Source organism: Mastacembelus armatus, chromosome 9 (assembly GCF_900324485.2).
Source record: "Mastacembelus armatus chromosome 9, fMasArm1.2, whole genome shotgun sequence".
In the NCBI taxonomy this organism is placed as follows: Eukaryota; Metazoa; Chordata; class Actinopteri; order Synbranchiformes; family Mastacembelidae; genus Mastacembelus; species Mastacembelus armatus.
Genome location: NC_046641.1, coordinates 24064697 through 24080658, shown reverse-complemented (window position 1 = coordinate 24080658; position 15962 = coordinate 24064697). Strand labels below are relative to the sequence as shown.

Here is a 15962-nt window from a genome sequence, read left to right as displayed (position 1 = left end):
GCAGCGGATTAAAGCTCTGAGCAGTGAATCAGAGAAAGTGTCTTTGTCGCAGTCCTCTGCCCTGACGGATCCTCCACCTTCATTAAAACAGTCTGTTCTCAGCACAGATGACTCCTCTTCTGACATTCAGTCACAGTGAAGTCAGCCCTGACAAACAGGCCTGCAGCCGTGACGCATCCCGTCCCAGCAAAGCACCAAAACAAAGTCCTGTTGGATTCATGTAATGCATAATAAAATGCAGCAAAGCATTTTGAGCTTCAGTGCTTCTTTAGTGTTTCACAGTGTTTGTGTGTAAAAACTGAGTCAATAACAGCAAAAAGTGAGAAAGAGCAAATCAAATAATCAGTTTTAAAGTCATGAGTGACCTGGTGCTTGTTGTCTGCAGGTATTTTACAGACTGTGTAGATGCTGTGACGCATTTAAACATGAAACATCTTCAGGTTGTTGATTTGTTGTAGGTGAGATGTAGAGGTGAGTTCAGGGTTTGTGATGTCCTGAGCTGCTGGTGAAAAGTTTTTAAAACCCACTGAGTTGGTATCAGGAAACCTAAAGTCCAGATTTGACAGATCGATGACGCAGGAGACACTGATGACTTTCCCTTAAACGTCTAAGTGCCTGCTCGGTGTCTCCCCCAGCTTCCTCCACTGGTCCTGCTGGTTCCTCTTTATTTAGTCTAGGGATTCCAGCGTGGGCCTCCAGGGAGGGAGCCTCTGGCACCTGGCAGCTTTATTATCGTTTCATCAGCTTGTCTGAGAAAGGTCAGATTCCTGGACGGCTACCCGCTGCAGTGTGAAGGCCCCCAGTGTTGTGGTGAGCCTCAGGGCTTAGCTGGATCTCCGTAAAACCCCGTCGATTAGGGAAATGTGATGTTAGTCTTCTCAGTGCATTAGCCCCCCCAGCCTCCCCAGCTAACCCCAATGTTTATAAAGTGCATAGAGTTGTCCTCATGTTACGGCCCGTGATGTCAGGCTGTCGCTCCGCACCGTCTCCCTGCGTCATCAGCAGAGGTCAGAGTCTGGGTCCATTCAAACAGCCGTGTGATCGCAAACGCTGCACAAACAGACCCTCACCTTCAGACAAAACACAGGAAACAAGCTGCGACCCTCTGCTGCTCTGACTTTGCGTGATTGGTTTCCAGTGGTTAAAGGTGTGTAATAAAAGATGTACCCCCCCACCCCCCCAGGGTGTTAACCTTGGTGCTCCACAGCATCAGGGCTTTGCTCAGTTTCACCCATTTAACATCAGGGTTACTGAGGACACAGAAATTGTCTATCTGTGTTTCTATTTTCTCTTTATGAACTCAAACAGTTCAGTTAAGCACTTAAATTATATTTATCCTCCATGTTTATCATCAAAGAAAAGCACATTAGTTACTGAATAGTCACAAGAACTTCAGGATTTTTCTATTTTAAAAACAATTAGAAAGTTGCCCCGTTCAGTTTTAATTAGCCTCCTGCTGCTGGTGTCTAAACTGGTCCACATTAGAGGCCTGGTTTAAAGACCTGTAGTCCAGTTAGCCAGACAGGACCCTGTGAATGACTTGCCAGGTACTAACCTCTACTAGTCAGTACTGTCTTCTAGCACCATCAGTTTTAGATCGTCTCATATTCTGAGCCTTCTCTCAGGGTTAAACAAAGGAAAATGTATCAGAACAGATGAGTCTTTTCAAACAGTATTTCACTTCCAATATGAAAATATGAAATTAGATGAGAAACATGAAATCATTTGCACAGACTCCTGTGCACAAAATAAATGTATGACAATGTCAAAGAAAAACACCAACCCAGCTCCAGACCTCTAGAGACGAATACATATTCACTACTCTCTGCAGTTGTTGCTCAGAGCAAGGACGCTCAGAAAACTTCCCTCTGGCCTAATGTGATAGTTTCTAGAAGAAACCAGAAGATATGAGAGAATAATCATTGGATTTATTGATAGTAGCTTTCTGAGACAAGCCTCCCCTGCAGCGCACAGAGGGTTAGCATTATTAATAATGGAACACAAAGATTTCTGGTTGATGGTTCAGCCCTCTCTGACGCTCTGACCCCACTTTTAGAGAAAGAAAAAGGCTTTTTCGGGGAAAACACTTGTCTCCAGTGAAGCGCGTGGAGAAGCCTCCCTGTTGAGGAAGCTTTTATTGCACCATCACATGCTGCTCACTGTTTTTGGAGGAGTGTGTCTGTACAGTCAGTGTGGTGCAGTAACAGTAAAGTGCAGGTGAACACATCTTGTTGCTCTGGTGCCTGAATGTGTTGATTAGGTTTAACGAAACAGATGGAACCAGGTGAGACCTGCAGTGCAGAAGCACGTGGCTGTTTTCCTGGAGGCTCAGCAGCAGCTTTGTGCAGTCACAGGATTAAAAATGGGACGAGCTGCAGCTTTGACCTGCTGCCTCCAAACCCTCTCTCTGACAGAGACAAGGAGCCTCTTCTTCAAAGGTGTCGCACAACAAGTTACAGACAGATGATAAAACTGCGACTGTAAAGTTTTCAATAAAACTTAAAGCAGCACAACAGAGACCCGACTAACAAATATCAAACAAGACTTGCCCCAGAAGTCATTTCACTATTTACTTTTATTGCTTGTTTTTCCTGAATCGCTGTTCACACTCAAACACAAATAAAACCTAGTGAAAATGGTTTTCAGGTAACCACAGGTGTGTACAGGTAGGACCAGTGGCAGGTAACAAGCTGTGGTGGTTTCCTCCCAGTGAATGTTTAACATGTGTCGGTGTTTTATCGTCTAAAACCACCGATGTTTGTGCTGAGCTGAGCAGGAGATGTGTAGGTTTCACTTCTAACCTGATGATGGAAAAGATGCTTTGGGGAAATACAGTCAATATTCTGAATACAACATGGAGCAGACTGGTTGTACTGGTAGACAGGCTGAAGTCTGACTGTGCTGGGAAAAGCTTCCACAAAGTAATGAAGGTTAAAAACTTTGCCCCAGCTGAGGTCAGGCTGTTAAGATATGCAGATGAGGTGTGTGATCACTTTAACAAACCAGGACACTTTATTTTCCGTTTGAAAACAAATGTTCTTAGCGTCCATCCTGACTGCTGCTGACATAGTGGTCCAGCTAATGTGGCTGACGAGCTCACAGCTCACACAAATCGGCCTCGAGTGGATGTGACTTGACTTTGTGTTGTTTTAAAGGGTCACGAGTCAAACAGGTTGGAAGCTGCTGCCAAAGGAAAGACATTTTTCTGCTAACTCACCTGCTCTGTGTGTGACCTGTCCCAGGTCACCTGGTGAGCCATCCTGACAGGAAGTTTAGGCCCAGCAGTCACAGAGTTTTTGCTCGTCCCTTTCCTCCAATGACATCGAGCCGCAGCTCCCAGCTGTCGCCCCAGTAACTTCATGAATATTCACTGAGGCTTATTAGCATATGGCTCAGGACATTAGAGAGCCAGTCACATACACATCAGCGTGAGTGGAGCAGATGAATCGGAGCCCCGCGGGGACAGCAGGGCAGCATTCATTAAGTCCTTAAGGTGGACGGGTCACAGGAGACGCAGCAGGTTTTGACAGGGAGAGGTGGCGGAAGAGGAGACCAGGTCCATTGTAACAGGGGCCCTGCAGAACCACAGGATCTTTAAAATGTGCAGAGACTTTAGCAGTTTCTAACCAGTTCAATGTTTCCAGTAGGTGACTGGATGTGTAGTTGACTGTTGTTGCACCAAACTGGAATATTACCAGTCACCGTGGACAGAACGGTGCTGCATCCGTTTTGGTTTCCTTGGTTCTTCCTGGTTCAGTGTGTTCTGAAGTAGTTGGATGTGCTGCGTATATCCGGTGCGTGTTGGACTATACCTTCTGTGGTGCAGAGCTCCTTGATGTTGGGTTTGTTAAAGATGCATAAAGTTGCAGCTTAACTTCACTTTGACAGGACTAATGCACTTTATGGACACACAGACAGAGGCCGTCATGCTGCTGTGAGATGTGAGGTAGAAGAGGCTCCACAGTGCAGACGTGTTCACAGTGCAATGCCGATGCATTTTTCATGGTGACCACGGCAGCGTCGCTCCTTAGATATGACAATGAGCTCTTATCGTCCCGCGTGCTCAGCGGAGCGTGTGACCATGGGCACAGATGCAACCTGCACCTCGCTCTCTGAAACAGACTCTGCACTGCAGGAAACAGAACGTACCTGTGTGATATCTCTCACCATAGAGATTTAAAGTTAGCACATCTTGTTACTGTCAGTGTCCTGCCTGTAACGGGCTGTTTGTCTGAGCGCAGCTCACTCAGCTGAAATCAAGCCTGACAGGACCTTCATGGACACTGCAGGGTGAAACTCGCTCTCTGACCTTGTGTAGGACCGAGTCTGCAAACTGTGCTGCAGCCATGGCCCGCTCACAGAACATCAGCTCTGACCTTTAGCAAACAATTCTGACTCAGTCCCATATATATATAGTATAAATAAGATTTTTCATCATCTTATTATACGAGACATAATGCATTCCCTACACCCTAACCATCACAACTAAATGCCTAACCTAAAACCTAATCCTAGTCCTAACCCTAAAACCAAGTCTTAACCCTCAAACAGGAGTCTGAAAAAAGCAAGGACCAGAAAAATGACCTCACTTTGATAGAAATATGCTCAAAATCGTACTCACAAAGATAGCAATACCGTCCTCACTAACACTCACTACAGACCAAATGTGGACTCATCCGCCACTGAAAATAGTCCCTTGGTTTCTTCCTGTTTGTGTGACATTTGAGAGAATCTACAGTGAGTGGCTGTTTGAGGGTTTGCTTTAAAAGCATATTTCAGTGAGGTTTCTGTTTAAAGGTCTGCAGAACAGGTTCATCACAAAGTTCTGAAAAATGGATGAACGAAGGTGGTTTTCACCTTTTCATGGTGTTTGTCAACAATAAGAAAAATGGAGAGCAGCAATAAGATGGACTGTGGATGGACTGTGGATGGACTGTGGATGGGCTGTGGATGGACTGTGGATGGACTGTGGATGGGCTGTGGATGGACTGTGGATGGACTGTGGATGGGCTGTGGATGGACTGTGGATGGGCTGTGGATGGACTGTGGATGGACTGTGGATGGACTGTGGATGGGCTGTGGATGGACTGTGGATGGACTGTGGATGGACTGTGGATGGACTGTGGATGGACTGTGGATGGGCTGTGGATGGACTGTGGATGGACTGTGGATGGACTGTGGATGGGCTGTGGATGGACTGTGGATGGACTGTGGATGGACTGTGGATGGGCTGTGGATGGACTGTGGATGGACTGTGAGCATGTGTGAGATGAGTGATGGATAAAGACAAAGATGGGAGTCGATGATTTAATTACATCTGGTAAAGTGGCAGCGATTCTGCTGGATGGGAACATTGACTGTACATCCAGAGGAAAAAAAGTAAAAGTAGTCATTGTGCAGATTTACCCTTCAGCAGTTGGGGGTGCCTTGCTCAAGGGTCTCAGTCATGGTATTGAAGGTGGAGAGAGCGCTGGCTATTCACTCCGCTCCACCGACAATTCCTGCCGATCCCGAGACTTGAACCCGCAACTTTTTAGATTACTCTCTATCCATTAGGCCACGGCTGCCTATATTATACACTTCTAACTACTTCTAAGTACTCCTAATTTGAAGTACTTTCCATACTGCTGGGTATCTTGGGAATTTCTAAAGTTATCAGATAAATGTAGCTAGGATTGATTAATATCACTGCTAGTAGATGTTTTGCATATAAGAGGGAAAGTGATTTTTTTGTTGAAGTTTCTCAGTTAAACATATGTGTTTAATATTGAAATGCTGGTGAACAGTCCAACCATCAGTTCTCTGTATGTTGCTGCCCTCTGCTGTCTTTCTGTTGTAACTCTACATTTAGTACATTGTGTCCTGAAAACAGCAAAGTCCAAGTGCAACTACCAAAAAAAGCTCGGTCACCCCTAAGTTTTAATCTAGACCTAGGAACAATTAGAAGCAGCTGATCAGAGGACCTGAGAGACCTAACAGGCCTGTGTGTCTCGAGTGCCTGTCAGCATCCTAGCTGCTGCATTTTGAACTGCCTGCAAACACGACAGCACTTTCTGGCTGACTCCTATATAAAGGGAATTACAATAATCAAGCCTTGAAAAAATAAAAATGCAAAAACGGTTTATATTATTATACGAGACCAGGGTAACAGTGTCACTCTGCCCAAAACTAAAAATCTCTTTTTTATTTTCATTAGGTTTTAAAAAATGTAAAGACACCCAGCCCTTTATATCATTCAGACATTCTAAGATAGGAGTTAGAGCATTCTTGGTATTCTGTTGTAATGGTAGATAAATCGTATCGTCTGCATAACAGTGAAATGAGACATTATGCTTCTTAAAGACAGACCCCAAAGGGAGCATATATAAAGAAAAAAGTAATGGGGCAAGAATAGACCCTTGAGGGACGCCACAGGAGAGGGGAGCTGAGGTAGATCAAAATTCACCAACATTAACTGCAAAGCTTCTATTTTATAAATACGGCTTAAACCACTGAAGAGCCATTTCTTGAATTCCTACATTTTTCTCGAGGCGAGAAACCAAGATAGCGACAGGCATCAGCTACAGGCATTAGCAACAGGTTGGGCAGCTAAATCTTTACTGGACCAACAGAGACCACACACACTCCTGCCTACTGACAGTGCACACACTCACACACACACACACATTTATTTTTGTAGTTGTGAGGACACCCAGACATAATGCGTTCCCTACACCCTAACCATCACAACTAAATGCCTAACCTAAAACCTAATTCTAACCTTACCCCTAAAACTAAGTCTTAACCCTCAAACAGGGGTCTGGAAAAAGCAAGGACCAGAAAAATGACCTCACTTTGATAGAAATATGCTCAAAATGGTACTCACAAAGATAGCAATACAAGTACACACACACACTTCTGCCCACACACAAACTATTTGAAATGGGCTGATTTCCACTGTCATCCTGCTGTTGGCTGATCAGAGTCCAGACAAAAGTCTATATTTGTTTTCTGTCTCAGGTTTAAAGCAGCTACATGAGCTGAAGCTTTACCACCAAATGACTTTATGTCTCATATTTGAACCACGAATAAGGTGACGTTTGACTCTAAACTCCACTGATTAGCTGCGAATGTTAAGACTCCAGAGAAGTGGATTATCTCTGCACTGCTGCCAGACCTGCTCCACCTGGTTTACACTTGGAGGATCTAGTTTTCACAGAGTTTGGAGTAAAACTTTAAATATTCAGATTTTATTCTCCATCAGTTTCAATCTTTGTAATTTATTTGTCTGTAAAAACATATTTATTACACTGCTCCTTGTGTTATTGTTTGTGAACACTGACTCGGTGTTGTTGCTGTCTCAGGTGGTTTCGTGTGACATTACAGACTGTTTGTAACTAACAGTGACTTTATTCTGTGTTGTGTCTCCAGATGGCGCTGTTATCGCTGCTGCTGCTGCTGCTGCTGCTGACTCTGTCCTCAGTCAGTCTTCAGGACTTACAGGACCAAAATGGTAAAAAGGCAGATGAAAATATTTTGATGATCACAGACAGTCTCCTCATTAGGGCGTCACTTCGATCAGAATGAGAAAGAACATTGTTTTTATAAAGATTCATCATAAAAGATGTGGCGTGAACAGTGAGACAGAGTAATCTGACGACGATGAGGTTATGAAGGTGCTTAGTGACTCTAGAGAAATGTATTATTGGGTCTTTTCTACTCAGGTCTAGAGGACACAGTTCCAGCTGACAGATCAACACGTCTTCTGCCTCCTGCCAAGTTAAGACAGAAAAGGCAGACTCAACCACCGTTTGATAACGGTAATCTGAAATGGATCAGCTGGAGCAGTGGTTCTCTCCCCAACGGAACAGTTTCAATTCAAAATGATTACGCTAATCGAGTCGACTACGTCTGCAAATATGGATGCCATGCTGGCTTTTACAACCCCAATAAGGGGCATGTCTGCAACTACCCCTATGGAGATAAAGAGTATCAAGAGTCCAGATTTGAGCTCCTTGTGGATGAAGGCAACTTTGAGATCCTGGAGTGGAAGGATGATTCCTATGGTTCAGTGCCCCAACATTCAGTCAGAACCTGTTTTAGTGATGAACTTTATGTTGGGAGAAACAAGTATGGTCTTGGAAAGGTGCACCCTAAGCACAAAGCCTTCTTTCTTCCATGGGAAGGTAAAGAATATTGGTACAAGTACTACAAGGTCCTGACCTTTAAACAGGATATTGAGAATGAACACGTCTCTGACGTCAAGTACGACACTGGGAGGGCTGTAATCGTTACATATCCCCCAGAGGCTATGACCAGCACTACCGTCATTAACCATGAATGCTACAAAGTGGTGAAAACAGCTCATCTCTCAAAGACGAGTCGAGTGGAGAAGAGGTGGGATGTTGGCACCTCCGTCAAAGTCAGTGTCAGAAAGACCTTTACTGCAGGGATCCCCACTGTTGCATCAGGAAGTGTGGAGGTCAGTGCTGAAGTGTCAGTCCAAGCCTCAGGAGGACAGACCCACTCAGAAGAGATTGGACACTCTCTGTCTGTGGAGATCATCGTCCCACCAAACCACAGCTGTACAGCCAGAATGTTGGGACATAAGTACAAGATAGACATCCCTTTCACTGCACGTCTTACCCGCACCTACAGTGATGGGACGACCACATGGAGATCTGTCTCTGGAACATACAGTGGAGTGCAGGTTGGAGAAGTCCACACTGTGGTGGAGCGATGTGTACCTGTAGCCAATGCCAAAGATTGTCCGTAATGAAATCATATGATATCGGACCTTCAGTATGTAGGATCCCTAGCTACTACAACTGATCCTCAATAAAACATATATAATATAATAATACCTTGTGCCTGCTTGTACAAAGTAAATAAGATGATAAAATATGTCCTGTGCTGCTCATTGAGAAGAACGAAACTTGTTTTCAGTTCTGCACCTTATGAATATTATTTGGTACATTTAAGTTCTCTGGAAAAATTATTTTGTGATTAATAAATAAACTGCTATAAAACATGTATCTGTTGTCTGACCATATAGTGTATTTAAAGCTACTCTACCTGATTTCTTCAGCCTTTAAAGGGTCTAATGAGACTCAGAACAGATTCAAATCTCCCACCATAAGCCCGTCTTTACCCCTCCCATCCCATCCTGTTTCCTGAAGCTACAACGTGAACTATGGATACCTTGGTGGAAAGACACCCTCCAGTCCAAAACCCTTACAGCCCTGAGCAGCACTCATAGTTGCTGATGGCTCTTTGACACATGATCTCAGGAGGTCAGTGGATGATTTGAGACTCATTAGTGTTGGATTTAACATATTAATTCTGCTGGACGATGATGTCTTCATTTCACTTCAGGACTTGTAAGTAGTTAGACCAATAGTCATCACACTCCCATGTCACACAGTTGCTGTGATCACCATGTGTGTTTGAAAGTGAAACAGTGCTGTTTAGGAGAGACGTATTTCAGGTCACCCAGTGTCTCCACAGCATGTTCATACTCACTGTGTTAGGACAAACACACAGGGCTTTCAACAGGACAGGACGCTATGTCTGTGACGTTCCCCGTCCCACCAACCCACTCCTGTAGGGTCGTGATGGTGGGATATAAGCACAAGGTAGAAATCCCTTTCACTTCAAATGTTACCTGTACCTACATTGATGAGGGGACCACATGGACATCTGTCTATAGGACTTATGATGGCGTCCAGTTTGGAGATGTCCAAGCTGTGGTGGACCAATGTGCACCTATACCTGATGCCCACATGTGTAGTTCAAGATTTGTTAGGCCTATTGGGAAAGGGGGACAGTCACATTCAGATGAAGACCTCACAAATCGTCATGTTTCTCTAACTTTCTTTTACTTAACAATTTCTCTGAAAGAAAAAACATATTTGAGAAAACACTTTGATTGCATGAAATGAAACAAAACGAAACTGATCAACACAATAATCATCAATAATTAGAATCCAATAACATTCATGTGAAATGGGCCATTCTGCACAATGAGTACTTTTACTTTGGATACTTCAAGTACATTTGGATGATGATACTTTTGAACTTTTACTGCAGTAACACTTGGAATGCAGGACTTTTACTTGGAGCTGAGGATTTTTATAGTGTGGGATTTCTACTGTTACTGCAGTAAAGGATCTGAGTACTCCTACCCATAGGTATATTTCTACCCATATTTCAAAACATGTCCTGAGCTGTTATGTTATTCTTAATGTTGTACACATTTGTTTGTTATAATGCTGTTTTTAGTGACCAAATTGTCCAGGATTTATGGTCATTAATGGTTTTATTCTGCTGTTTAGAAATAAAAAGGGGATTGAAGTGTCTACTAATATATTTTTAATTTTTGCAGTACGGAGCAAGTGTCCTAATTTTGGCCAGTTTATAAAACCTATTGATATAAAAAGATCAGGACAGTAGGGCCTGAGCTGGGGTGTCTTATAGTCCAAGTCCAGCAGGTGTCACTGATAGATAATCATTTCTCAGCACACACTTCAGATACCAGCACATACAGTAGTACACAATAAATAATACTGTGAAAATATCAATTAGAAATCACATGTATCAGGTACAAAGAACATAACAAATGACCATTTTGAGTTTTTCAGCCTCTGTGTTTTCATTGAATTAAATACTAATGATAATATTATGAATCATATATTTGTCTGTATTTGTGTCTGTGAGTATATGCTAGATAACTAGCTTTGTGTTAGTGTGGGAAGTCAAAAATTCAGTTCAAATGGTTCAGTGTCAACACATCAACCTGGGCTCATATTTGTTAGAGGTCTAAGAACTAGGCTTAAAAACACTTCAAAGAACTAACTTTTAGTTAGTATCATCTCTTCCCTACAGCCAACCCAGATCCTGAGATCACAGCTGGTGTATCAGCATTAGCTGATATTGGTCATTTGGAATGGAAGCAATGTTTCTGTTTGTTTCACTTATAAAGCACACATTACTGGACAACTACTGTTGTCCACGGTGCTGTACCAAATTAAAAGTTGAATAAATAAGAACAACAACATACAGAGATAAATTCAAAGTAAACACAAAAGATTCAATGACATCCCTCAATATCCAGTAGAATTGAAAGCCTGAGATAGTAAATACATTTTTGACCGAGTTTTAAATGTAAATATAGTTGGAGCTGCTCTAACATACAGGGGTAAAAGATTCCACAGTTTAGGTGCAACTATCGAAAAAAGCTCGGTCACCCCTAAGTATTAATCTAGACCTAGGAACAATTAGAAGCAGCTGATCAGAGGACCTGAGAGACCTAACAGGCCTGTGTGTCTCGAGTGCCTGTCAGCATCCTAGCTGCTGCATTTTGAACTGCCTGCAAACACAACAGCACTTTCTGGCTGACTCCTATATAAAGGGAATTACAATAATCAAGCCTTGAAAAAATAAAGGCATGGATGACTTTCTCAATGTCTTTAAAAGAGAGAAATATCTTGAGTTTAGCCAAAAGTCTCAAGTGGAAAAAGCTGGATTTAACGACAGCATGGATTTACTTATTAAATTTAAAAGCTTTGGCAAATAAAACACCCAGATTTTATTATTATATTATTATACGAGACCAGGGTAACAGTGTCACTCTACCCAAAACTAAAATCTCTTTTTTATTTTCATTAGGTTTTAAAAAATTTAAAGACACCCAGCCCTTTATATCATTCAGACATTCTAAGATAGGAGTTAGAGCATTCTTGTTATTCTGTTGTAATGGTAGATAAATCATATCGTCTGCATAACAGTGAAATTATGCTTCTTAAAGACAGACCCCAAAGGGAGCATATATAAAGAAAAAGTAATGGGGCAAGAATAGACCCTTGAGGGACGCCACAGGAGAGGGGAGCTGAGGTAGATCAAAATTCACCAACATTAACTGCAAAGCTTCTATTTCATAAATACGGCTTAAACCACTGAAGAGCCATTTCTTGAATTCCTACATTTTTCTCAAGGTGAGAAACCAAGATAGCGACAGGCATCAGCAACAGGCATTAGCAACAGGTTGGGCAGCTAAATCTTTACTGGACCAACAGAGACCACACACACTCCTGCCTACTGACAGTGCACACACTCACACACACACATTTATTTTTGTAGTTGTGAGGACACCCAGACATAATGCGTTCCCTACACCCTAACCATCACAACTAAATGCCTAACCTAAAACCTAATTCTAACCTTACCCCTAAAACTAAGTCTTAACCCTCAAACAGGGGTCTGGAAAAGGCGAGGACCAGAAAAATGACCTCACTTTGATAGAAATATGCTCAAAATGGTACTCACAAAGATAGCAATACAAGTACACACACACACTTCTGCCCACACACAAACTATTTGAAATGGGCTGATTTCCACTGTCATCCTGCTGTTGGCTGATCAGAGTCCAGACAAAAGTCTATATTTGTTTTCTGTCTCAGGTTTAAAGCAGCTACATGAGCTGAAGCTTTACCACCAAATGACTTTATGTCTCATATTTGAACCACGAATAAGGTGACGTTTGACTCTAAACTCCACTGATTAGCTGCGAATGTTAAGACTCCAGAGAAGTGGATTATGTCTGCTCTGCTGCCAGACCTGCTCCACCTGGTTTACACTTGGAGGATCTAGTTTTCACAGAGTTTGGAGTAAAACTTTAAATATTCAGATTTTATTCTCCATCAGTTTCAATCTTTGTAATTTATTTGTCCGTAAAAACATATTTATTACACTGCTCCTTGTGTTATTGTTTGTGAACACTGACTCGGTGTTGTTGCTGTCTCAGGTGGTTTCGTGTGACATTACAGACTGTTTGTAACTAACAGTGACTTCATTCTGTGTTGTGTCTCCAGATGGCGCTGTTATCGCTGCTGCTGCTGCTGACTCTGTCCTCAGTCAGTCTTCAGGACTTACAGGACCAAAATGGTAAAAAGGCAGATGAAAATATTTTGATGATCACAGACAGTCTCCTCATTAGGGCGTCACTTCAGTCAGAATGAGAAAGAACATTGTTTTTATAAAGATTCATCATAAAAGATGTGACGTGAACAGTGAGACAGAGTCATCTGACGACGATGAGGTTATGAAGGTGCTTAGTGACTCTAGAGAAATGTATTATTGGGTCTTTTCTACTCAGGTCTAGAGGACACAGTTCCAGCTGACAGATCAACATGTATTCTGCCTCCTGTCAAGTTAAGACAGGAAAGGCAGACTCCATTTGATAACGGTAATCTGAAATGGATCCACTGGAGCGGTGGTTCTCTCCCCAACGGAACAGTTTCAATTCATAATGATTACACTAATCGAGTCGACTACGTCTGCAAATATGGATGCCATGCTGGTTTTTACAACCCCACCAAAGGGTCTTTCTGCCACTACATCATTGAAAACAGCTTTCATAGTTCCTCCACATTCCATTTCCTTGTGAATGAAGACAACTTTGAGATCCTGGAGTGGAAGGATGGTTCCTATGGTTCAGTGCCCGAACATTCAGTCAGAACCTGTTATAGTGATAAAATCTATGTAGGTAGAAACAAATATGGTCTTGGAATGGTGGATCCTAAGCAACAGGCTTTTTATCTTCCATGGGAAGGGACATATTATTGGTACTACACCTACCAGGTCCTGACCTTTAATAGGGATGTTAAGAGCGAGCACATCGCAGTCATCAAGTACGACGATTTTCTGCTTTTCTTTCCTACAGCCAACCCAGACCCTGAGATCACAGCTGGTGTATCAGCATTACCTGATATGGGTAATTTGAAATGGAAGCAATGGAGCGGTGGTTCTCTCCCCAACAGAATTGTTTCAATTTACAATACATATACTGGAAGTACTGATTACATCTGCAAACATGCGTGCTATGCTGGCTTTTACAACCCCACCAAAGGGTCTTTCTGCCACTACATCATTGAAAACAGCTTTCGTAGTTCCCCCACATTCCAGTTCCTTGTGAATGAAGACAACTTTGAGATCCTGGAGTGGAAGGATGGTTACTCAGGTTCAGTGCCCGAACATTCAGTCAGAACCTGTTCTAGTGATAAAATCTATGTAGGTAGAAACAAGTATGGTCTTGGAAAGGTGGAGCCTAAGCACAAAGCCTTTTATATTCCATGGGAAGGGACATATTATTGGTACTACACCTACCAGGTCCTGACCTTTAATAGGGATGTTGAGAATGAACGCGTCTCTGACGTCAAGTACAACACTGGGAGGGCTGACATCATTTCATATCCCCCAGAGGCTATGACCAGCGCTACCGTCTTCAACTATGAATGCAACAAAGTGGTGAAAACAGCTCAACTCTCAAAGATGATTCGAGTGGAGAAGAGGTGGGATGTTGGCACCTCCCTCACAGTCGGTGTCAGAAAGAGCTTTACTGCAGGGATCCCCACTGTTGCATCAGGAAGTGTGGAGGTCAGTGCTGAAGTGTCATTCCAAACCTCAGGAGGACATACCTACTCAGAAGAGACTGGACACTCTCTGTCTGTGGAGATCATCGTCCCACCAAACCACAGCTGTACAGCCAGAATGTTGGGACATAAGTACAAGATAGACATCCCTTTCACTGCACGTCTTACCCGCACCTACAGTGATGGGACGACCACATGGAGATCTGTCTCTGGAACATACAGTGGAGTGCAGGTTGGAGAAGTCCACACTGTGGTGGAGCGATGTGTACCTGTAGCCAATGCCAAACCTTGTCCGTAATGAAATCATATGATATCGGACCTTCAGTATGTAGGATCCCTAGCTACTACAACTGATCCTCAATAAAACATATATAATATAATAATACCTTGTGCCTGTTTGTTCAAAGTAAATAAGATGATAAAATATGTCCTGTGCTGCTCATTGAGAAGAACGAAACTTTCAGTTCTGCACCTTATGAATATTATTTGGTACATTTAAGTTCTCTGGAAAAATTATTTTGTGATTAATAAATAAACTGCTGTAAAACATGTATCTGTTGTCTGACCATATAGTGTATTTAAAGCTACTCTACCTGATTTCTTCAGCCTTTAAAGGGTCTAATGAGACTCAGAACAGATTCAAATCTCCCACCATAAGCCCGTCTTTACCCCTCCCATCCCATCCTGTTTCCTGAAGCTACAACAAGAACAATGTTCCTTTAAGCACAGAGTCCTGCCAGAGCATCTGCAGCTGCAGTCTGGTTTAAAATGCTGTAGAAGTTTAGTAAACCATCAAAGAGAAATCCTTCTGTGTGGAGTGTGTATGTTGTCCCTGTGTAAGGGACATAAATATTTATCTTTTGTTTATTTCATCATATTTGTGTGAAATCTTTAATGCAAATTAATGTGAGTTATTAATTACAGGGATGTAATGGAAGAAAATTGGATGAAATATAAGCTAAATTCTTCTGTGAGATGTTCTGCTGCTGAAGATGATTACACAGTGATTGTTTAAAAAAAAGAAAATACCAAAAGAAAACCAGCATTGGTTTAAGATTTCAGCCTCGCTATCAGCATTACACCTGATGGTAATTTGCAACAGGGTTAGTAAATACCCCTTTTTGGTCTCTTCTTCTTTTCTTAATCAAAGCAGTATTTAATTTGCATTGCACTGGTCTGCTTTTCTTTCCTACAGCCAACCCAGATCCTGAGATCACAGCTGGTGTATCAGCATTAGCTGATATTGGTCATTTGAAATGGAAGCAATGTTTCTGTTTGTTTCTGTTTATTTCACTTACACAGCACACATTACTGGACAACTACTGTTGTCCACGGTGCTGTACCAAATTAAAAGTTGAATAAATAAGAACAACAACGTACAGAGACAAATTCAAAGTAAACACAAAAGATTCAATGACATCCCTCAATACCCAGTAGAATTGAAAGCCTGAGATAATAAATACATTTTTGACCGAGTTTTAAATGTAAATATAGTTGGAGCTGCACTAACATGCAGGGGTAAAAGATTCCACAGTCTAGGTGCAACTACCAAAA

The 15962-nt window shown here is 42.3% G+C and overlaps 2 protein-coding genes across 2 annotated transcripts; both read left to right on the top strand.

Moving 5' to 3' along the window:
* Positions 1 to 7410: 7410 nt before the first annotated feature.
* LOC113138598 (natterin-3-like) lies at positions 7411 to 8755 on the top strand. Its single transcript, XM_026321149.1, has 2 exons — positions 7411 to 7492; positions 7704 to 8755. Exons 1-2 carry the CDS (start codon positions 7411 to 7413, stop codon positions 8753 to 8755), a joined length of 1134 nt encoding a protein of 377 aa, XP_026176934.1.
* A 941-nt stretch (positions 8756 to 9696) lies between these two features.
* On the top strand, positions 9697 to 14706 carry LOC113138597 (natterin-3-like). The gene is made up of 4 exons (XM_026321147.1): positions 9697 to 9765; positions 12849 to 12921; positions 13133 to 13377; positions 13900 to 14706. Exons 1-4 carry the CDS (start codon positions 9697 to 9699, stop codon positions 14704 to 14706), a joined length of 1194 nt encoding a protein of 397 aa, XP_026176932.1.
* The last annotated feature ends 1256 nt before the right edge of the window (positions 14707 to 15962 follow it).